This window comes from Balaenoptera physalus (genome assembly GCF_965194825.1).
Source record: "Balaenoptera physalus genome assembly, chromosome: 20".
Classification (NCBI taxonomy): Eukaryota; Metazoa; Chordata; class Mammalia; order Artiodactyla; family Balaenopteridae; genus Balaenoptera; species Balaenoptera physalus.
The window spans coordinates 37,786,357-37,808,907 of NC_138901.1; the positions used below are offsets into that span (position 1 = coordinate 37,786,357).

A 22,551-nucleotide genomic window follows, 5' to 3' on the forward strand; every position below is an offset into this window, starting at 1 on the left:
TGTAGTTTATTCTGACAAGTTGGTCAAGGGCTTATTCAAAGTTTGCAAGTCCTGCCATCTCTCTCTGACACCAGCTGGCATCCTGCAGTACAATTCTGCTGATAACCCCTGGAGTCGGAGTCAGATTCAGGCTCCACAGGCCAAAGGACACAGTTCCAGCAAGACTGCCCTCACTTCAGACCCCAGCCACACTTCAGGGGTCCCCAGGCCACCCACACTTCTGACCAACTGGCTACACACACGTCCAGAAGGCTTAGTTTGGTCTGCTATAACAAAAAGGCCATAAACTGGGTGGCTTAAACAAAAACACTTATTTCTCACAGCTCTGAAGGCTGAAGTCCAAGAAGCAGGCGCTGGCAGATTCAGTGTCTGGTAAGGAACTGCTTCCTTGTTGATAGACAGCTGTCTTCTTGCTGTGTCCTCACACGACAGAAGGGGTGAGGGAGCTCTCTGGGGTCTCAAGTATAAGGGCACTAACCCCATTCATGAGGGCGCCACCCTCTAATCACCTCCAATACCACCACACTGGGGGTGAGGTTTCAACATATGAATTGGGCGGCAGCACCAACCTCCGGTCTATAGCACACGACCTCCCCCAGCTTCAGTGTAAGTGTTACTCGAACTCACAGAGCTCAGGAAATCGCTACACTTATGATTACAGTTTTATTGTAAAGGATACAGATCAAGACTGCCCAAATGAAGAGACACATGGAGTGAGGTCCAGAAGGGACACCAACCCAGAGCTCCTGTGGAATCAGGGTGTTCAGTGGAGCTGAAACCATGCACCTCAGATTAGGACTTGAACCCATGTGCCGGGACTCAAACCCGGCCAAAACCCACGGTCTTCCAACTGAGATCACACACCTGGTTTCAGGACTTACTGAAGCTCGGGTTCTTGATGTCTCATTGCTGAAAGAATTCAGTGAGAGACAAAGTGATAGGTAAGAAGTGGCTTTATTTAGAAAGAAACACACTCCACAGACAGAGTGTAGGCCATCTCAGAAGCTGAGAGCAGCCCCAGGGTATGGGGTTCTCAGTTTTTATAGGGGTGGGTAATTTCATAGGCTAATGAGTGGGAGGAGTATTCCAGCTATTTCAGGAAGGGGTGGGGATTTAGAGGAATTGGGCCACCACCCACTTTTTGATCCTTATGGTAGGCCTTGGAACTGTCATGGTGCCTGTGGCTGTGTCATTTAGCTTGCTGATGTGTTAGAAAGAGCGTATACTGGACTTCCCTGGTGGCACAGTGGTTAAGAATCCGCCTGCCAATGCAGGGGACATGGGTTCGAGCCCTGGTCCAGGAAGATCCCACATGCCACGCAGCAACTAAGCCCGTGCGCCACAACTACTGAGCCTGTGCTCTAGAGCCCACAAGCCACAGCTACTGAGCCCACGTGCCACAACTATTGAAGCCCGTGCACCTAGAGGCCATGCTACACAACAAGAGAAGCCACCACAATGAGAAGCCCACGCACCGCAATGAAGAGTAGCCCCTGCTCGCCGCAACTAGAGAAAGCCCGCGCGCAGCAACAAAGACCCAATGCAGCCAAAAATAAAAATAAATAAAATAAATACACTTAAAAAAAAGAAGAGTGTATACTGAGGCTCAAGGTCTAGTGGAAGTCGACTTGTCCTCCAGCTTGGACTCATTTGCTTCTAATCAGTTTATGTCATGTCCTCGGGCTATGTCATTCTTTCAAAGGTTGTGCCCTGCCCCCTTCCCTCCTGTTTCAGATCTTCGGGGTGCCCAGCTTTCATCAGGGACGACTGATTGAATCACTGACCACATATTTCAACTCGATTTCCAGCCCCTCTCCCCTCCTGGGGGTGAGGCTGGCTCAATGAGACCAACCCTCTAATCTCATGCCTGGTCTCTCTGGCGACCAGCCCCGATCCTGGGTCATCTCACTTCTTAGCATAAATTCAGGTGTGATCCAAGGGGCTCATGAATAATAAGGACTCTCCTATTACTGGGGAAATTCCAAGGATTTAGCATCTCCCCACCAGGAATAAGAGACAAGAGCCAGTCAAATTATTATTCAACAACCTCAAATCCATACCAACCACAACTCCTACCTCTCTTCAAACAAGGATAAAAATCCGTGAACAGGGCCCGTTGCTGGCTGGTTTTTGTTTCATTTTTTAAACTTTTTATTATAGAAATTTTCAAACAGAGGCAACAACAGAAGGAATCATACAATGAACCCTCCCACTTCCATCACTGTTTCCCTGATTACCCCATTGTGGTTTATTTACCTTTTCACTCATACCCCTCCCCTTTCTCCCCACCCCCATCCTGATGCAAAGCCCAGAAGGACATCTTATCTGGCTGAGATTTCAGCATCGAAAGCTTCCTGAGGGGCTGCCACACCCATGGCAGCCTCAAATGGGCTATAGTTCTGCTGAAATCTCAGCCCCCAGGCATCTGGGGGGGGGGCAGCCAGAGGCCCTTGGACACCTCATTTGCTGACTCCAGCATGACAGATAAGCAATACTTTCTACACACACTGCAATGTGTGAAACAATACCACACACAGCTTTATTGCATTCAAAGCTTCTAAGGCATGTCAGCCAGCCTTGGCCCTGGTATTTCTCGTGGGTTTCAGAAGATCTGTGTCTACAGCCCTTACTATCTCTGAAAGAATCAACTCTTAAAAATATAAGCTCAAGAATATAAGCTGAAATACTCCTAATTATTTAAAATCAATACAGGTGGGGCAGAATAAGGTAAGAAACAATGTATCAATATTAGTTATAGATCACAGACCCATTTCAGAGTAATTATAACAGGAGAACCAATCAATCAGCCCTTGAATAATAACAAAAACTTGACCCTGACTTTTCGTTTATCACGCCAGAGTGACTGAGACAGCCCCTGATACCTAGGTTGGGAGAGTGTTTTTATGTCTGTGTATCTGGGAAGTTCTGACCCTTCCTCCAGGGTACCAGGGGCATCTAAGGAGGCACCTCCTCCATAATGGGATGTCAAGAGCGGTGACTGGAGTCATCCAATACCTCCCCATCTGACTTACTTTGCAAAACGGGAAGTCAGATGAACACAAGATTTCCCCCAACTCTAGGACTCTAGTGTTGGGCACCGGCCCCGCAGGGCAAGGGAGGGGATGTAAAGTCTCACCACTGGAAACAGAATGGTTCGGAATGCCCCTCAGTTCACGGAAAGAACCCACACAGGGCTCACCTTGGGTTACCTGTTTGCCTCTCATCAACAGAGGGGCTCATGCTTCCCTTTCCTGAGCTGGATGATCGACCATCAGGGAACAGCCCTCTTGGCTGCCCTCATTTCTGCAGAAGAGCCCAAGCAGGACCTGTGGTTTAATCTTCTGCATTCTCCTCTAAACCCAGCTGTTTCCCGAGTATAAACTGGCTTCAAGCAAGGCTTTTGTTTCAGGAGATCAATGAAGATGCTTTGGACCATCTCCAAAAGCAGAGAAGAATCAACAAAGAACTTTTCTTCCCAGGAGCAAAGGAAGAAAACTTTTAAAAACCACATTTCAGCTATTGCAGGGGGATCTTCCCTACAAAGATGATTTCTCTCCCAAGGAAGTGGAAGTTCTTGTTGGGAGGTGACACAGATGAACACATCTGTCAGAAATATCAAGTGCTCTGGGCCTGACTAGAGTGCCCTGGGGGCCCAGCACAAGGCCCCAGAAGTGCTAACTTGTCAAACCTCCATATGGAAAGGCCTGGGGTCCCTGTCTCCAGTGGTATTGTCCTTTTCATACCACAAGGAGCCTGACCTCAGCTCTCCTCTTGGCAAAGCCCAGAGCAGGACACATTTCACCACAAGAGGTTACATTTCTCTCACTTTGGGGATCAGAACTTACATCCTGACAATGCCAGGATATAAGGAGCTTGGGAAATTCCAGCAATCCATTCACTCCCGCCCTGAGTGGACTGGGGTTATTTTCACTGCACAGAAACACTGCAGGAAAAATCGCCCCTCGTGCTTAAGCCTGGCACCTTCTTTCCTCCCTGGTCCTTAAGTCTTCCTGACCCTTTGCCTGGTCAATTCCTACATCTGGAATTGGCTCAAATGAGGAAGAAAGCAGAAAGGGCTAGGGCCGGTGACAGGCCTCCGACTCACCCAAGGCCCAGTGCTGGGTTGAACAGGAATGTTGCTGTTTCCCATGGATCTGCTGGAAGGCCCTTCTGGCCATAGGTAGTCAGCCCAGCAGGTGACCGAGTATGGTCCCTGAGGTAGCCACACCTGGCCTGTCTGCCTGACAGCGGGCTTAGCTGAACGCTCCACTGTGCTGGCCACGGTGGTATCTCCACCAGCCAGTGCAGGATCTCACAATCCTGGGGAACGGAGGCTACCACTGAGAAGAGTGATCAGTGAGAAGGCAAGACGCTCTGATAAGAGCAAAACCACCAACTGTGAACGCAGTCAGGGTCCCTCTTGCCTGGTGAAGAGCCTTGCCCCAAAGCCTGCGCTAGGGGAAGAAGGCTCTGTAGTTGCAGCCAAGGCATCTCTGCTGAGATGCCTTTCATAATACATGAGAGTGGGAGGGGTTTCTAGCCACATGGGCCCTGGGTCACCTTGACCCTGAATCACAAATCCAAAACAGGCTGATTCAGATTATGGTTTGAAATCTTAGACTGAAAAGGTTCCTGTTGGACTAAACATTTTAAAACCATGGATGGGGTGCTGAGGTCCAAGACAGAAAGGGAAACAGTGGAGGAAAAGGACATACTTCTTTGGGAAACTCTGGTCTGGGTGAAGACCTGTTGTGCGTAGCTTCCCTCAAGTACAGAAAATAACCAGAAGTCTGAGCATTCACCCAAACTCCCACATGTAGGTAGTGGAGGGTGAATAATAATGAAATTCAATGACTTTGGAATTTTTAAAAAAATCTATAGAGTTAAGTAGCTCTATAGAGAATCATCAAAACTCCAAGATTTGAAGGCTACTCCAGACAGCAGAGAGGCGGACACCAGAGGCCTAAGGAAGAACCCACAGTGGCTATAGATTATGTCCAAGAGCAGAGGGGCACTAATGACTTCACTCCCCAAAGCCCCACCCGGCCACCCAGCAGCCTGGAGATCTACCAGAACGAGGGGAGGGGGCCATCCTGCCTGATGGGCACCAGGAGGCAGAAAGGCTTCCTCACCCATAACGTAATCACCCCATCCCTTTCCCTGGCCAAACCCATCCTCTTATCCCATCTCCCTAACCTCCCACCCTCACCAGCTCCCCTCCCATCCTTTCAGCCCCTGGGGACTCTCAGGAACCTCCCCGAGAGCTCCACCTACAGCATTTTCACTAGAGTCTTGGGCACCGCACAGGCAGTCAGGCCAAGCGTCCACAGCCTGCCTACTTGGAGCAGATGGAGATCGTAGCACCTGTGGAGAACAGCCAGAACGCCGGGTACAGAGCTTCAGCAAAGTCCACCTTGTACTTATACAACAAGTGGACCTTGTCAGCCACGGCGAAGAAGATGACAAAGCCATGGTCGCAGTTGAGAAGCACGCCCACTCGCGAGGCCTTTGTGGAGGGCAGGGTTTTCTCCACGTTGTTGTGCCAGGCAGAGACCTTGGTATTGAACCACTCCACGCACCAAGAGGCACTGTTGCGGCCGAGCCGGCTCTCAGGGCCCTGCCGTTCCATGCTGCCATAGCAGATGCCCACCCCACAGAAGTTGTTCTTCTGCAGCTCCACCTCCCAGTAGTGGATCCCTTTCTTGTAGCAGTGCAGGCCCAGCACCTGAGAGCAGTATGTGAACCTCTGGGGATGTTGTCGGTAGTTGTGGCATGTGTCAGCCACAGAAGCTACGGTGTAGTTCTCGGACAGAACCACCTTGCTGTGGGCAGTGTTGTAGTCCAGGATGACTTTAACAGTATCTAAGGGAGCATCAACGAGTCAGTTACAAGGAGCCCAAAGTGCTCTCACTTTCAATCCTTTCCCTAACTGGTAATATGTATTCATTTGTTTCATCCATCCACCCATCCATCCATCCATTCTGTCTAGCCAGGCAGACATTTGTCCATCTCTCTATCCATCAATCCAGCCGTCTGTGCATCTATTAGTCACCCATCTCTCTGTCTATTCCTCCATCTAAAACCATTTATTGAGCCCCTGGCTTATGCCAGATTCTATGCAGGATGTACAGCCATGAACCAGACATGGTGCCTGGCCTCGTGGAGTTCACACTCCCACAAGCAAGGCAAGCCCGTCAGTAATGACAACACTATGGGCCCCGCACTCTGCTAAAGGGCAGGCACACTGCTGGAGGGACACAGCCACGGGGCAACGGGTAAAGGGTGGGGAGAGCACAGGGGAACACTTCACACGTGGGCTAGAATTGGAGCTGAGCGACAGGAAGAGGAGGAGAATTAAACAGAGGAGAGCAGAGGAGGGAGAAAGGCTATGCTCGGCAGAGGGGACAGTGAAGGCAAACGCGGAGTCACGAGGACGGTGGACAGGTGCTGGGACCAGGGAAGGCTGGGCAGCTGGGAGCACAGAGGCCACAGCAGGAGGAGAGGGACACATGGAGCCACAAGTAGAGAGCTAAGCGGTCTAGTCTTTAATCGGTTGCAACGGGGAACCAATCAAGGTCTGTGAGCACACCAATGACCTGAATATACTCCTTGGTTGGGACACGAGCATGGCCTCCCCGCCCTTCCTGCCACACTTCCAGCCAGTTCTGGCAGGTCTGAAGACTGAGCAGAGTTGAGTGCTGTCCCCACCCTCCACCTCCTCCCCAGGACACACCCATCTCTGCCCCTCCTGCTCACAGGGAACCCTGGACCAGTGGGAGACAGCAGGCAGAGAAGGACAATCCCTAGCTTGGGAATTCAGGACTGGGGTTATCTGCCACTCCCTGGCTGGGAGGCTCAGGGAAGGATACTTTGCACTGGTTCTCCCCCAGGGCAAAATGAATGGCCTGGGAAAATGTCCTTTAAGATCCTAAGTCCCTAGAACTCACTTCCTCTGCTTACACGGCTGTATCACAGAGCGCAGGGGGCTCCACAAATCGGGGGCGGTGGGGGGAGGTTCTCGGGTGCTGGCCCGAGAACCAGGCATCCACTGCCCCCCAGCAAGCCTGCCGTGGCTGTGTGGAAAGGAGGGCCAGAGCGCACTTTGCAGAGAGAGGTTCTGGCCACTGCGTGGAAGTGAGCACAAGTGGAGGACGCTCTGTGGGTGAAGCTATGGGCGGGTGGGCCCTAGGCTGCCCTGGAGGAAGGAACTCCTACCACTTCCGGGCTGGAAGCCGGACAGGAGCAAGTAAGGGTGTGACAGAGTAGAGCACAGTGGGTCCTCTAGGGGAGAGGCTGACCAAGCTAGACGGAGGCAAGGGTAAGCAAGCCAGCAGCTACTCACACGCCAGGAGCTCAGGCCTGGACTTGGCTAGGAAGGTCTCCAGCACCTTGGCCTTGAGAGACACCGGGGTCGGCAGTACGGTGGGGACTTTGGCCTCAGCTGGATGAAGAACAGAGAGATGTTTTCAGAACAAACTCAGAGCGGGCAGCCCACTGCCCCTGGCCCACCAGAACTCACCCTCCTGGCCAGTTTGCTTGAGATCCACTAAATGTTCTGGGACTCCAAAGGTGGGAAGCTTGCTGGGTGAGGCAATGGTTGGGGCTGAGGGAGGAGACGCCATGAGTTGGGGACATGACAGAGTGACCTGATGGCCTATACTCCCTCCCACGCTGATTCTCAAGAGCTGCTTCCACAAACACACACCTGGACAGCCAGGGCGACACAAACGAGTCCAGACAGGGCAACACTCATCCTAGCGGTCTTACGCATTTACACTTGCCACCTCCAAGCCCAGGCCTGGCTGCCAGCACGGGACACAGTCACAGAGCCCAGACCCCCAAACCCATGGCTCAGCTTTCCCTGCTGGCATTTAGTTCTACACTCAGGCACTCAAGAAACAAAAAGATGCAGAAATGCGTAACTTACGAGGTTTCTTGGGTTTCTTTTCTTCTTCTGAAAAAGAAAATTTTCAGAATTAACATATTTTAAACACAATGACACTTTCAAAACACCATAATAACAATCAATGCACTAATGTGACCCATACAAATAAAGCTATGATGTTTTAACTTGAAAAAGATACGGGGTCAACAGGCAAATTAATCTACGGTGATAGAAACCTGAATCATGGTTTTGGTAGGGAGGGGCTCACTAATAAGGAGCACGAACGAATTTCCTGGAATAATGGAAATCTTTATCCTGATTTGGGTAATGGTAACACAGATGTATGTATTTGTCAAAATTAATCTAACTGTACTTTTAAGATCTGGGCATTTTACTGTAGGATTAAATCATATCTCCACAAAACAAAAAATGCAAAAACAAACACAAAAAAAGACACACATAGGGAGCCAGCCAAAAAAATGTGCTTGCCAAGTATCACGATCGTCTTTAGAAAGTATCCCGAGTGTGTGCCTGTGGGAACTGAGTTTAGCTGAAACACCCGTCCTCAAAGCGTGGCCCCCAAACCAGTAGCAGCAGTATCACCTGGGAAGCTGTAGGGATGCAAATTCTCAGACCCACCCAGACCAGCTGAAACTGAGAGTCTGGGGGTGGGGCTCAGAAGTCTGTCTGTTACAAGCCCCTGGGATTGCAATGAGGCTCAAGGTCGAGCAGGCTAGAAGATTTCAGGTTCCCTTTCTGGTACCTTCCCCACCGCTGAAATGACAAGGGGGGTTTTGGATCTCATCCCTGCCTGACTGCAGGATCCTGTACATTCCAGACCAGCCCTGCTCTCTCCCCACCAGACCCTCCCTGGTCCCACATGCCCCACTGGCTCCCCGTTCCTCCCACTTCAGAGCCGTTTTTCTCAGGAGTCGTTCTCACTCTCCCCATCTCCCCCCCTGCTCCTCTCCCGCCCACTGCCACTGGACCAGCATCTTGGCAGGACCCCGGGCTATGACGTTGGCCTCAGGCAAAGGGCCCCCTCCCCAGTCATCGCAATACCTAGGAGCCTCATCCACAGTGATAAGCCTACCCTTTCCTTGCCTGTTTCCCCGCCTCGGCCCCGCCACAGCTCACTCACGTGAAGAGCGGGCCTTATGAAGTGGGGCAGCGGGAAGGAGGCTTTCAGGGGCTGTGCCTTGAGAAGGACACAGGTTTACAGTACTTGTCACCTCCTCTTCCACCTCCCTCTTCACACAAGGTGCCCTTCCACGTTTTCAGGCTCCACTGATGGCTCCCTCCTCACCTGCCCCAGGCATCCCAGTCCGGGACCCCATTCCACTCAGGAACAGGTACCACACATTTGTCTGCCACAGACAACCACTAAACACTAACACCAAGCAAACAACAACAAAAACCAGCCCGGAGTTCTCTCATCCCAACCACCCAATGAGGGGCAGCCCTCCTCCGTCCTCGCTGACTTTTTGGCCAACAGTTTGGTGACATATGCCTGTCCTTTAAAGAGCTTTCACCATCCATGTCCCATGTGAACCTCACACAATAATCCCATGAGGTGGACATCATTATGGTCCAAAATTGATAGATGAGGAAACTGAGGACCATTCTTCACCCCAGCCCCACCCATCTCAACAAGGGTGATTTTGCCCCCAAGGGGGAGCAAAAATTGATTCTTAGGAGGTGAGGGGGAGAGAAGGATGGAAAAAACTTGTTCTTTTTATGTATAAAAGCACAGTGTATAAACAGATATATCATATGTGTGGTATTAAAATTTCATGGATGGGGGTGATTAGGAAAAAAATTTCTAAAAGGTCCTGAGAGGTAAGAGCAAAGGAGGGCAATACGGAAAAAAGGTTGAAGAGCTCTGTGATGGCAGAAACACATCCCAACCCGAGGCTGAACGGCACTGGGCTACGGTGAGGCTCAGCCTCTGCTCAGGGGGTCACCCCAAATGCCAGAACTCGGGCATCATAAGTATTTCTCAAGACAAGCCAGCTTCGGTCATCTTGCTGTTCCAGGCAGTCAGAATATCCAGTGCTGATGGCCGGTCCTCCCGCGTGCCCCAGCAGGGCTCCTGCAACAGCCCCGCCACCGCCCCTCAGCGGGGTCAGGCAGCACTTGCCTCCAGGTGCGCCCGGGCCCCGCGGAGCCTGAGGTGGGCTGTGCTCCGCTGGAAGGAGCCGTGTGACGCCTGCTAGTACCTCAGCCCGAGCACCGCCTGCCACAGTCGCTGCTGCCCCAGGGACAGAGGTGGGGTTACTTTACTTACTTGGGATCTTCTTCACAGGCCGTGGGGGTTTCACAATGTGCAGCAGGCCAAGTCCTCCAGGGCCCCCTGTGCCAAAGAAGAAGAGGGTAGTCTATGCGGCTCTTCCAAACCAAGCCTAGGAGCCAGCCCCGCCGTCGGCAGGCGGGGAGAGGGCTTACAAAGTTGATTTCCGCTGACCTTCCCCATCCGATCATTTACAAGCACTAGAAACAAGATAACTGAAAGACAAATTCGGTATGTTCCTTCTTTTCTCTGCCTTAAAATGTAGCCAGGGTGGAGTCTTTCCGCCACCAGCACCCAGCTGCATGACCTCTGAACCGTCTGTGAGCTTTGGTTTCTTCCGACGTATGACAGGGATGACTCCCCTCGCTCGTGGTGGTGAGATCAAGATGCCTGGCATGTCGTGGTAGCTCCTTTCCCTCTGCTTTCTCTCACCCCTCCGTCCCCAGACCAGTGATCGCTGACATAGCAGAAAAACAAATATGCAGGGCTAATTCATCAATGGCTTTCCCCTCTGTGCCAGGCGCTGGGGAGAGTGTTGGATGAAAACAGACCCAGCCCCTGCCCTCACTGATCACAGTCTGGTGGGGGAGACACATGGGAATGGCAAGGAAGAGTGAAATGACAGGTGCGCAAAGGGCCCCAAGGGATGATAAGGACCCGGCAACCTGGTCTGAGGAGCAGGAGTGGCAACAGGGGAGGTTTGCTGAGAAATGTAATGTTTCAACTGATCTCTGAAGGGTGAGAGGAGTCACCTGGTGAAGATGTTGGAGTCTGAGCCCTCTAGGCAGTGGGGGAGCATGTACAAAGGCCCTGTGGCAGGAAGCTTAACATATTTGAAGAATTGTAGAGTGTAGAGGGATGTATGGGAGGAGGGGGTAACTTCAGGGCTAACGAGACAGACGGGGCCTGACCAGGCAGGGGTTGACAGCCAGGGTCAAGAGTCTGGTCTGCAATCTAAAAGCAATGGAAAGTCTCTGAACAGGAGGCAGGGGAGAAGGTGCCAAGAAATCAGATTTGCATCCTGAAAAGCTCTCTACAGCTGCAACAGGAGTGGATGCAGAGGGACTCATTAGAAAGCTGCCACAGGTGATGGCAATGGAGAGCAGGTGAGTGGTGGCCGGCAGTGAAACCAGCTGACTGAATCAGGAGATATTTAAGAAGCAAAATCTGACAATGGGTTGGATATAAGTGGAAGGGTAGGGGGGATCAAGGAGGAATTCCACGTTTCTCTGACCCCCAAACTAGCCATTTCCCTACCAAATAACAATGAGAACCCAGAATCCATTCAACCCATCTGACCCAACCTCAGACTCAGACAAAAAAAGCCTATCTAGAAAGACCCTTCATAACATCCAGCCCCCAAAAATATTTTAGGAAGGACAGCTACAATCTCAGCATGAGGCAAAAACTCCCCACTACCTCCTAGATGGAGGGCAGATGTTTTGTAACCCCCGAAACTCAAGCCCCAATGCTCCAGATCAAGATTTCTCTCCCACCCCAAAACACTGAGGGGACACATCCCATTTCAGGGGTCCCAGTGGAAAGCACAGGAGGTTGCTAATAGTTACCTGGGATGATGAGCTCCTCAGGCTTCTTGTCCTGGAGCTGTTTGAGGTACTGCTTCAGCTCATTTTTGAGCTCAGAGGTGCCCTGACAGACACCCTTTAGCAGCTCGTGATTCAGCTCCACCTTGGGGACATAGACTGGCTTCGTCGTGATTCCTTGCAGTTTTGCTGCTTTCTGCAACAAGCCAGGGGGTTAGTTCAGGCAGCTCTGGTGAAGCCAGGGCCTGGGCTCAGGCCTCATGAACCCCAGAAGGAGCTTCCCTGTGCCCATGGGCACTAAGTCTAATCAGCCTCTCAAATTAGAGCCAGAGGTCACTGGGGGTTAAAGTGCCACTTCAAGACACAGTGATCTGGAGCTGGAAGGGCCCTCAGAGGTCGCTCACCTTACAAATGGGAAAACTGAAGTCAAAAATGACAAGTGTCTTTCCAGGACCTCTGCCAATTAGTGGCAGGGACAAAGCTGGGACCCAGATCTCCTGACCCCCATGGATAATGCTCTTTCCACCCCTCCAGCTGTGGCTGAAAAAGTACAGGAGACTCATCACCATGTCCATCCTGCAAGGACCAGCTCTGAACACGTGTCCTGAAAATAGACAGGAATGCCTGGAAGGCTGCAGGACTCAGCCGCATATCCAATGGAAAAGAAGGATCTTACAGAAGGTTCCAAATTTGGAGACCAAATCATGTCATACAGTATCAAGAGGACCAGATGTGGACTCAGAATCCTTCTGTAAGAGCTCAAGGCAGCTAGGTCAACAAACAGGAATGAGCACGTGCGATGAAACTTAATGCCATCCAGCCTAGGTGTGGCTAGAAGATCCTGAACAGAGAAGAGAAGACTGCCAGGCACTCCTGTCCCTCCTCAGGACCTGAACATGGAATCTGGGCCTTTGACAGGTCAAAGCAGCACGTCACCCAATCAATGGGCCTCCCCAGAATATCTGCCGCGTGCCAGACACTCTGCCGTGCACTGGACATGCTAGGAGGATGAAGGGCCCCGCCTGAAAAGAGCTGACAGCTTTTTTTTTTTTTTTTCTTTTTTTTTTGGCCACGCGGTGTGGCATGCGGGATCTTAGTTCCCTGACCAGGGATTGAACCCACACCCCCCTGCATTGGGAGCACAGAGTCTTAACCACTGGACTGCCAGGGAAGTCCCCTGACAGCCTTTTAAACAGACATGAAAACAAGCACATCTAAAACAACGTTGTCGAGGGCAAGAGCAGAGGCAGGTAACATGCTCCAGATTGCCAGCAATGGCAGAATAACGGGATCCGAGGAAGATGGGGGAACTGGGGTTGCCCTGAACAAAGGACAGGGTTTACTAGGCAGAGGCCAGCCACGGCCTTCCCTCCCAATGCCCGGTGCATCTGACGAATGCTCTGCTGTGGTTAGAGCACAGGGCATGGGCAGGGGGTGGCTGGCAAGAGATGAGGCTGCTGGCAAAGGCAGGCTGGTCACCAAGGCCCTATGGGAATGTGAAATCAGAAAGGGCGGGGAGGGGTGCCTATGCTTTAGAGAGACACTTCCAGGGGCCGTGCAGAGGCGGGATGGAGGGAAGCGGTGGAGGCCTATGCAGTAGGCAGCATGCTAAGATGGCCCCCAAGACTCCCGCCTGCCCCGGGTACACATCCTATACATCCTCTCCTCCTGAGTATGAGCATGACTCTGAGTATGAAAGGATATTACTCCATGGTTAGGTTACATTACATGGAAAAACTGAAGGAATACTGCAGATGTAATGAAGATCCCAAATTTGTTGGTTTTGAGTTAATCAAAAAGATGATTCTCCCAGGTGGGCCTCACTTAATCAGGTAAAAGTCCTTAAAAGAGAAACTGGGCTTTCCTGGAGGGAGAAATTCTCTGCTGGTTTTGAGGAAGCCGGCTGCCAACTCGAAAGAGGGCCACACAGCGAGGAATCACAGCAGCCTCTAGGAACTGCGGGTGGCTCCTGCTGACAGCCAGCAAGGACATGGGGACCCCAGTCCTGCACCACAGGGGACTGAGTTCTGCCAACAAGAATGTGAGCTTGGAAGACAACCTTGAGCTCCAAAAGGAATGTAGCCTGGTGAGACCTCAGCCATGCCCTGAGCCACAGAAAGTGTGAGATAACAGATAACAGTGGTTCTTCTAAGCCACTCAGCTTGTGGTAAGTTGTCATGAAATGTAGAAAACTAACACAGCATGTGTCTCAGGGATGCTTCCCATGACCTCATACAGCCTCAACTCCTCGAGGGCCCCAATGCACCTACAGTCAACATCATGACGCTAGGCAGAAAGCGTATTCAATGTCCTCATCTTGACCCACCTCCAGAAACTCATACTCGTCCCCCTTCGTCAGGGCAAGTTCAATCTCCTCCTTCAGGGTCTGGATCTCACTCTTCTTCTTGAGGAGAATCTGATAAATGCTGTCGAACTTGCTGTTGACCCTCTTCTCCTCTTCCTTTATCTTTCGTGTGGAGCTGGCCTCTGAGGCATCAATGAGAGCCTTCATTTCCAGGTATTCTTGTCTAAGCTGGTCCATCTTCCTGTGTGCAACCTCCTGAGAAGCCAAAACAAGAGGGCATCCATCAGACTGGCAAAAAAGCTAAGCCTGAGACATGGAGCGCCAGGAACTCTTACCTATACTTCATGGGAATACAAACAGACGCAACCACTTTGGAGAGCAAGATCTGGTGTATTTGAAGGTGCTCATACCCTTTGACCCAGCAACTCAGTCTAGGAATATACTCTAGAAAAAATCTGGGGACTTCCCTGGTGGCGCAATGGATAAGACTCCGCACTCCCAATGCAGGGGGCAGGCGTTCAATCCCTGGTCAGGGAACTAGATCCCACATGCATGCTGGAACTAAGAGTTCGCATGCCACCACTAAGGAGCCCACGAACCGCAAGTAAGGAGCCCACGTGCCGCAACTAAGGAGCTGGCGAGCCACAACTAAGGAGTCCTGGAGCCGCAACTAAGGAGCCCACCCGCCGCCACTAAGACCCCATGCAACCAAGTAAATAAAGAAAGAAAAAAATCTCAGAACCTGCCCAAGAGACACACAAGAATGCTCTAAGCAGCACTGTTTGAATTAGCAAAACCCTGGAAACAACCTGAATGTCTATCAATAGAAGATGGAAAATTATTCACAGGATGGAATATTAAACAGTAATAAGGGAAAAACAACTTGTAGAAGAAGACATACAGTATGATGCTCCTTACATAAAGGTTAGAAACAAACAGAATGGTAGTATTTATTGCCAAAGGAATACATACATACATATTAAAAGTATAAAGAAACACATGGGAATGGATAAATTCAGGATAGTGGTTACTTTTGGGAGAGAGGAAGGGGGATATAAAAAGGGAGAAGCAAAGCAGGGGCTTCATCTTCCATGGCAATATTTTATTTCTTAAGCTGGAAAGCAGTTCATGAGTAATTTTTTTTTTTTAAAGAGTAGTTTTTTTTTTTTAATTAATTTATTTAATTTGGCTATGTTGGGTCTTCGTTTCTGTGCGAGGGCTTTCTCTAGTTGTGGCAAGCAGGGGCCACTCCTCATCGCGGTGCGTGGGCCTCTCACTATCGCGGCCTCTCTTGTTGCGGAGCACAGGCTCCAGACGCGCAGGCTCAGTAGCTGTGGCTCACGGGCCTAGCTGCTCCGCGGCATGTGGGATCTTCCCAGACCAGGGCTCGAACCCGTGTCCCCTGCATTGGCAGGCAGACTCCCAACCACTGCGCCACCAGGGAAGCCCCATGAGTAATTTTTTAAAGGGTATGAAGCTGCTCTAGAAAACTTCCTCTAGAACTACACTATCCAATACCATAGCTACTTGCTACATGTAGCTACAGAGCACTTGAACTATGGCTAGTCCAAGTTAAGATGTGCTATAAGTGTAAAATAAGAGGAATTTGAAATATCTCATTAATACTTTATACTGATTAAAATAATATTTTGGATATACTGAGTTAAATAAAATATATTATTCAAATTAATTTCATGTGTTATTCAAATTAGAGTTACATACAGTATAAGGCTCACTTTATATTTCTAGCAGACAGCACTGCTCTAGAAGCTGCAGTTTCGCTTTACAAGTTGGGAAACCTCAATAGCTCAGAATCAAACGTGACAAACAGAAACACACTTAAGAGGGACAGGAAGATTGGAACTCAATTATTTCTTTCTTTTTTGGCCACGCTGCGTGGCATATGGGATCTTAGTTCCCCGACTGAGGATTGAACCCATGCCCCCCTGCAGTGGAAGCACGGAGTCTTGACCACTGGACCGCCAGGGAAGTCCCGGGAATTCAATTATTTCTTTAACCAACACTTTACCCTGCCACCTCCAGTGTGACTACCAATGTCCCCGAGGATTCATCCTCCTCCTGCTCCCGTCACTAAGAGAACACCCCTGGAGTTTAGACCGGCACATGGCTGCCCAGCCACAGACTACATTTCCCAGCATCCCCTGCAGCTGGGCTTGGTCATGTGACTAAGCTGCTCACGACAGGAGCGAAAGTGATAATGGCAACACTCTCCTTCCCTGTCCCCCTTCTCACAGGCTAGAGCAAAGATGTAATGGTGACCCAGCTGCAACCAAAGAGATGAGGAAGGGCAATAAAAAGGAAAGATCCTGAACTCTGAAGGATCACATGGAGCAGAGCCATCCCACTAGCCTGGGTTGCTCAGGTCCCACTAGCCTGGGTTGCTCACCTGAACCGTCACAGGGAGCAAAATAAATGGCTATCTTAGTTAAACCTCTGATTTTGAGGGGTATCTCTGTTACAGCAGTTTAGCCTGCCCCCCAACTGATACAGGTATTTTCATGTGCATCCTTTCATTTAAGCCTCATAACTCACCTTTGGAAAGAAGTTGTGATTGCTTCAAAACTAAGGTTCAGAGATCTGCCAACACAGGCTAGTATTCTAACCCAGATTTCATCTAATTAAGCCACAGCTGTGGCAATAAAACTGAATGCTGCAGCTCCAGACCAGGATGCTTAAAAATCAAATCTTCTTTCAATATAAAAACACTGTAACCTTATAAAAACTGTAAAAAAACTATCCCTAATTCTACCACTCCAACACTTGCAGTACTATTCCTTTACTATATTTCCTTCCAGTCTTTTTTCCTATACTTCCTGTAATGGGTTGAATGGCTGCCCCCCAAAAGATATGTCCATGTTTCAGAACTTAGAAAATGAGTCTTTGCAGATGTAATTAGGGTAGAAATCTTGAGATGAGATCATCCTGGATTACAAAGGTGAGCTCTAAATCCAATAGCAAGTGTCTTTATTAGAGACAAAAGAGGAGAAGACGGAGGAGGCCATGTGAAGATAGGGGCAGAGATTGAGTGATGCAGCCACAAGCCAAGGAATGCCTGAGCCATGAGAGGCTGGAAGAGGCAAGGAAGGATTCTTCCCCAGAACCTTCGGAAAGAGTGTGGCCCTGTCGACACTTTGAATTTGGACTTCTGGCCTCCAGAACTGTGGGAGACCACATTTCTGTTGTTGTAAGCCAAGTCTGCAGTAACTTGTTACAGTCGCCCTAGAAATGAATACACTTTTTAAAAATAGATACAACTTTTACTTCCTGTTTTTCTCCCCCTTAAATCATAACCATTTTTTATATCACTATATTTTAACCCTAATTTTTAATGGTTGGGCTTGTAGGTAGGCTTTGAGTCTGTGAAGCATCTCTCTGGGCACATAGCTTTTTGCATGTTTTGCACGGTTGAAGTTGAATTCTGACACTGTGAGTGAACCTGACACGAGCCTTGTCCTCCCCAGAGGCGGAGGGAGGCTCCAGGGCCAGGCTGGTGGCGGGGAGCCCTGTCACTCACCCGCACGTCCTGCTGCCTGGCTCTCACGTCCTCCAGTGCTCTCGACGCCCCGTTGATCTGACTGTACGTGACAGTCAGTTTATGCCTCAACTTGTTCTGCGGAGAAAACAAACCGAGTGAGAAAACACCCCATCCAGCCCCCCACCAGCACCCAACACCAGTGACTGCCCTCAAGTCTATCCCACAGGTGTTTCCACCACCCCAAGTCTCACCTGCTTGTAGCTATTTTTTTATTAAGTTTTTTTTCTTTTTTTGATGTGGACCATTTTTAAAGTCTTTATTGAATTTGTTACAATATTGCTTCTGTTTTATGTTTTGGTTTTTTGGCCACGAGGCACGTGGGATCTTAGCTCCCTGACCAGGGATCAAACCCGCACCCTCTGTACTGAAAGGTGAAGTCTTAACCACTGGACCGCCAGGGAAGTCCCTGCTTGTAGCTTTTTGAAGCATTCTCATATTTACTGCCTCCCTTCATCCTTTCAGGGGAACTGGACAGTAAAGAAGTTACAAGGATAGGATTTGGAGCCAGACAGACCAGACTCAATACCCAGCTCTCCAACTGTCTCTCACTTGTTTCTTTGGCCACGAAATAGATATCAATGCAACTGTTCCCACCCCGCGGGGCTAGTAGGAGAATTAACTGAAGCAGTGTAAGTCCTCAGCATAGTGCCTGGATCTTAGTCAGGACAAATGGCCTTAGTAAATTTCAGCTTGGATTATTATGAGCTTCTTCACTAGCACCCATTTTATAGATGATGAAACTGAGGCAAAGAGGACAGCAAGGTGGTCAAGCTCACACAGACAGAACGAGCTGGGACAGCTGCTTCAATAAGTGGCAGACGGGGTTGTTCAAACCAAGCCTCCCACTGCAAACAACCAGAAAAGGAGACAAAATATTGGGGGAGAGGGATCTACTAAAAACCAATGGGGAGCTAAGAAAGCAGGGAAGGATTATGTAATTAAGATCCAGAAGAAGGAAACCCAGAGAGATAAGGCTGGCATCGGGGGTTGTTCTCCCAGAGCCATCTGCCAGTTCCGGAAGACAGCTGGAAGGGCCTCTGTCAGCCTCGGAGAGGCAGGTGGACAAATATCAGAGTCCAAGGCTCACTTGACAAGCCCCACAGGCAAGGACCTCCAAGGGCTAAACCTTAGGAATAGGGACGAACCAGCAGTAAACCAGCCATCGACAGTTCAGTCCCTGAAATTGAACTAAGGTGATTCAGAATTGCTAGGCACCTAGCCTTCAGATACAAAGGTTAATTATGCACAGTGGAAGCTAATATCACCCAAGGCCTCTTAGTATTGCCATAAATTTTCATAATCAATATTCAATTTCACCCTACTCAGGTGAAATGCTGGGGCATAGAAATGGGTAGGAAAATCACCACCACCACCACCATAATGGCAGCTAGTGTTTATCATGCACTTACTCCAAGCCAGGCATTGTTCTAGTGCTTTCCATGTATTAACTATGTAAAGCTAAAAACAACACTAGGAGGTAGAGGGTTATCCGCCCTTTACAGATGAGGTCACTGAAGCACAGAGTAATTAAGTGGCTTGCCCTAGGTCACATCGCTATTAACTAGTGTTACAAGATCCTGGTGTTACAATTACAGACTTGTGTCCAAACTGAGCACATAGGAAAATTCTAGAAAAAAATGTATGTCCCCTAACTAACTGGCTCAACAATACTCTGGCCCTCCCTTCCTCTTCCCTGCCTCTCCCACTCCACCAGTGACCTTGACTCTGGATTTGAACAACCCAGAGACAGTCACATGTAAAGGCTAGAAGCAGAGACCAAGGCCACACTAACTCAACCCCAAAAGCCCAAGTCATTGATAGTGTTTCAGATGTGACCTCTGTGACAATGCCCTTTGACCTGGTCTCTAACAGTGGCCAAGATGAACTGTGGGCCAAAGGCAGAAGGCCAGGCCCGGGCAGATCTGGCCTCACAGGTCTCAGAGCTGGAAGAGACCTCAGAATACCTGGGGGCTGCCAAATGTTTCACCTCCAAGACTCACGCTTAGTAGTACACCCCTGAACCCCGTATTTTGAAAGATTTTACCCACCATTAATCAAATGCATAAACAGTCCCCTGATGGTAGAGAGGGGCCCACAGGGCTATAGATGACGAAAGGAAAGACACCCAAGGACTTTGACAGCAGCGACAATCCCCTAATCAAGGGTAGAGAACTTTTCGAAGTTCTGAGGATCCCTTCACAGACTGGGGACTTGGGTCCTCCACGTGGGAGGCACCAGAGTCCTGAGTCCGCCCCACACCAGTGACCGAGCCAAGCTGGGCTGGCTCTGCCACCAGTACTGACCAGCGGCAGGGCTGGAAAAGGAGACAGGTTAAAGGACTCAGCAAGCCAGGACAACGAGGGGTAGGGGAGAGATGGCAGGAAAGCCTTGTTAAAAGGATTAAAAAGCCAAGTGTGTATGGCATACAAATAATCTGGGCGCAGACTCCAGCTCCAGGCCCTGGAGGCTGAGAGGGAGCTGGGGTTCCAGACCAGGCGGAAATGGGTCCTTCTACCTCCTGGGAAGAACTTCTAGAAGGGTCTTTCGATAGGAGCCAGGCTGCCCTAGTCCTCAGAACCATGCATCCTGAGGCAATGAAGATCTGGGCAGCCTAACACCCTCTATGCAGCAAACTCTCCTCAGGGAATTTCTGAGTAACAGAAATGATAGTGGCAGTTCTATGGAGCATTAGCGAACTGTAAAACACCATTTATGAAACACCTCATTTAATCCTCCCAATAACCTTCTGAGATAGGTACTATTATTGTGTCCTTTTTTTGAGTTCCTAGCTAGGAAGCAGAGCCAGAATTCAAACCCAGATCTCAACATCCAGCTCTGGTCGGAGCCCGTGTCAACCAGCCTGACCCTGGGGCCCGCCTAGGAGGCACTTCCCACACAGTTCATCCCTCCGGAGCCTCCTGGTCACCCTTGGAGGTGGGGAGGGAATGCTATTAATCCCATTTTACGGATGAAGTTGAGGTTCAGAGAACTCAGTGACTTGCCCTGAACCACAGCGGATGCAGGGCAGAGCAGGGCTCCAGCCTTCGAAGGCCAGGCAGGCCCTTTCCTGCAACAGGCAGAGACCCAGGTAGGCTGGGCCTGAGATGGTGGTACCTCCAAACTCAACTGTCAGGCATTGCCTGACGTCTGACTTCTGGGACTCAGGGAGGAAGTACACAGAAACCCAGCTCAGACTGGAGAAGCAGACCAGGCCAGGGAGGAGCCGTGTCCGGACGGGAGCAAAGCCTGCACCCTGGCCCTGGTGCCACTGCAAACCTCCCACAGGCCTCACGTCTCCCCTGATCACACGAGGACAGCCCTTGTTCTCCCTGACAGCGCTGCGAGAGTGAAAGGAAATCAGGCTTCACTCTGGAGCTCAGACTGATACAACGAAAGGTAGTTAGACTACACCTTTTCAGCCTCTGCCTCGAGTCCACAGGGGGAAATTATGATCCCCAAACCACTGAAATCATCACAGACCCAGAAGGCCCCTTAGGAATGAATCCACCCGGTCCCACCTCCTCACTTTACTGATGAGGACCAGTCCTGTGCTTTAAAGTGGCACAGGAAGTATATAGGGCGCTGTGGTGCAGGAGCGTGGCGGGGCATCCTATCCAGGGATTCCTGGGACTCTGCCCCCCCTCCCACCCATAACCATCCTCCCTGGTCACTGGAAGTCTCTGGCTCACCAAAGGCTTTTCCTCACATGACCTCAGGAATGTCCTATGCTCTGAACTCTGCGGACTTGGCTTTGAGGCTGGTGCATAGGGAGAAACGGCAAATGTGGAGTCAGACCAGCTGGGGGCCCAATGCCCACTTGGCCACTTGGGTTAGCTCAGGTTAAATTAACTTCTCTGAACCTCCATTTCCTCAGCTGTAAATAACTAATTATACCCACCTCCTGGGTGTTACCCAGATTTATTGAGAGAACACAGGTAACCTCTAGCGCTCGTATTTGATGTTCAAAACCCTGTACTAAACATGTCAGACAAGTGCTAGGCTTAAGGCAAGCAACGTCCCTCTGTATAATGGGTGAGAGGGGTGGGGGCAGAGAAGGTGGACCAGGAATGATCCAGGAGGGCTGTATGTTCTCCCAGCCCCTTTCTACCTGGACACTGGGGATGCCCCTTCCCTGATCTCAGGCCCAGCAAGGCCCATTCCCCCGCACCCAGGTGATCCAAGTAGGCCAAGATGCCCACAGTGGTGCCCACTGCACAACCCAGCAGGCCCAGGCTGCCCCTCTGGGCCCTCGCCCGCCAACCCCTACCTCCAGGTCAGCGCTGGCCTGACTCAGGGGCGCAGGCGAGCAGGTCTTGTGCTCCACCACGCAGATGTGGCAGATGCACTCGCCGTGCTCAGGGCAGAAGAAGTCCCGCAGCCGGTTGTGCTGGGGGCACTTGCGGCGCATCAGCTCACGGATGGGCGGCTGCAGCGGGTGGTCCCGGAAGGCGGGGCTGTCGAGATGCGGCCGCAGGTGCTCCTGGCAGAAGGAGGCCATGCACACCAGGCACGTCTTGACGGCGGTCGCCTGCAGGCAGTGGTCGCAAGCCACCTGGTCGGCCGGGCTGGGGGCGGCGGCCCGGGTGGGCGGCGTCCAGTCGTCGGGGAGCTCGGGACGGGCCTGCTCGGCCTGCAGGAACTGCTCCACCACCGCACACAACACCGTGTTCTTGTGCAGCTGTGGCCGCGTCTGGAAGCTGGTGCGGCACTGCGGGCACAGGTACGGCGGGTCCTGGACGGCCCACGTCTGGTCCAGGCACGACCCGCAGAAGTTGTGGCCGCAGGGCGTGGTGACCGGCTCCTTGAAGGGCTCCAGGCAGATGGAGCACGACAGCTCCTCGGCCAGGGGGCACAGCTCCGCCATGGCGCTCCTGGGGGGACCCGACGGGACGCGCTGGAACCGCTGCCGCGTCTGCTGCACTATCGCCCGGAAGCCACCAAGGAAACGAAACTGAGCGGCGCGAGGGGCGG

At 51.0% G+C, this 22,551-nt stretch overlaps 1 protein-coding gene across 2 annotated transcripts; it reads right to left on the reverse strand.

The window, feature by feature from the left end:
- Positions 1–938: 938 nt before the first annotated feature.
- On the reverse strand, positions 939–22,538 carry TRIM25 (tripartite motif containing 25). 2 transcript variants are annotated; one of them, XM_082440016.1, is made up of 9 exons: positions 21,848–22,537; positions 17,560–17,655; positions 14,046–14,279; positions 11,744–11,915; positions 10,173–10,238; positions 7,928–7,954; positions 7,520–7,603; positions 7,343–7,441; positions 939–5,862 (listed from the first exon to the last, which is right to left on the reverse strand). In XM_082440016.1, the coding sequence occupies exons 1-9, from the start codon at positions 22,442–22,444 to the stop codon at positions 5,336–5,338; spliced, it is 1,902 nt and encodes a 633-aa protein (XP_082296142.1). In that variant the 5' UTR covers positions 22,445–22,537; the 3' UTR covers positions 939–5,335. The 2 variants fall into 2 exon arrangements, with proteins under 2 accessions (XP_082296142.1, XP_082296143.1); XM_082440017.1 differs by lacking the exons at positions 7,343–7,441; positions 7,520–7,603 and having other exon boundaries at positions 21,848–22,538.
- Positions 22,539–22,551: the final 13 nt, after the last annotated feature.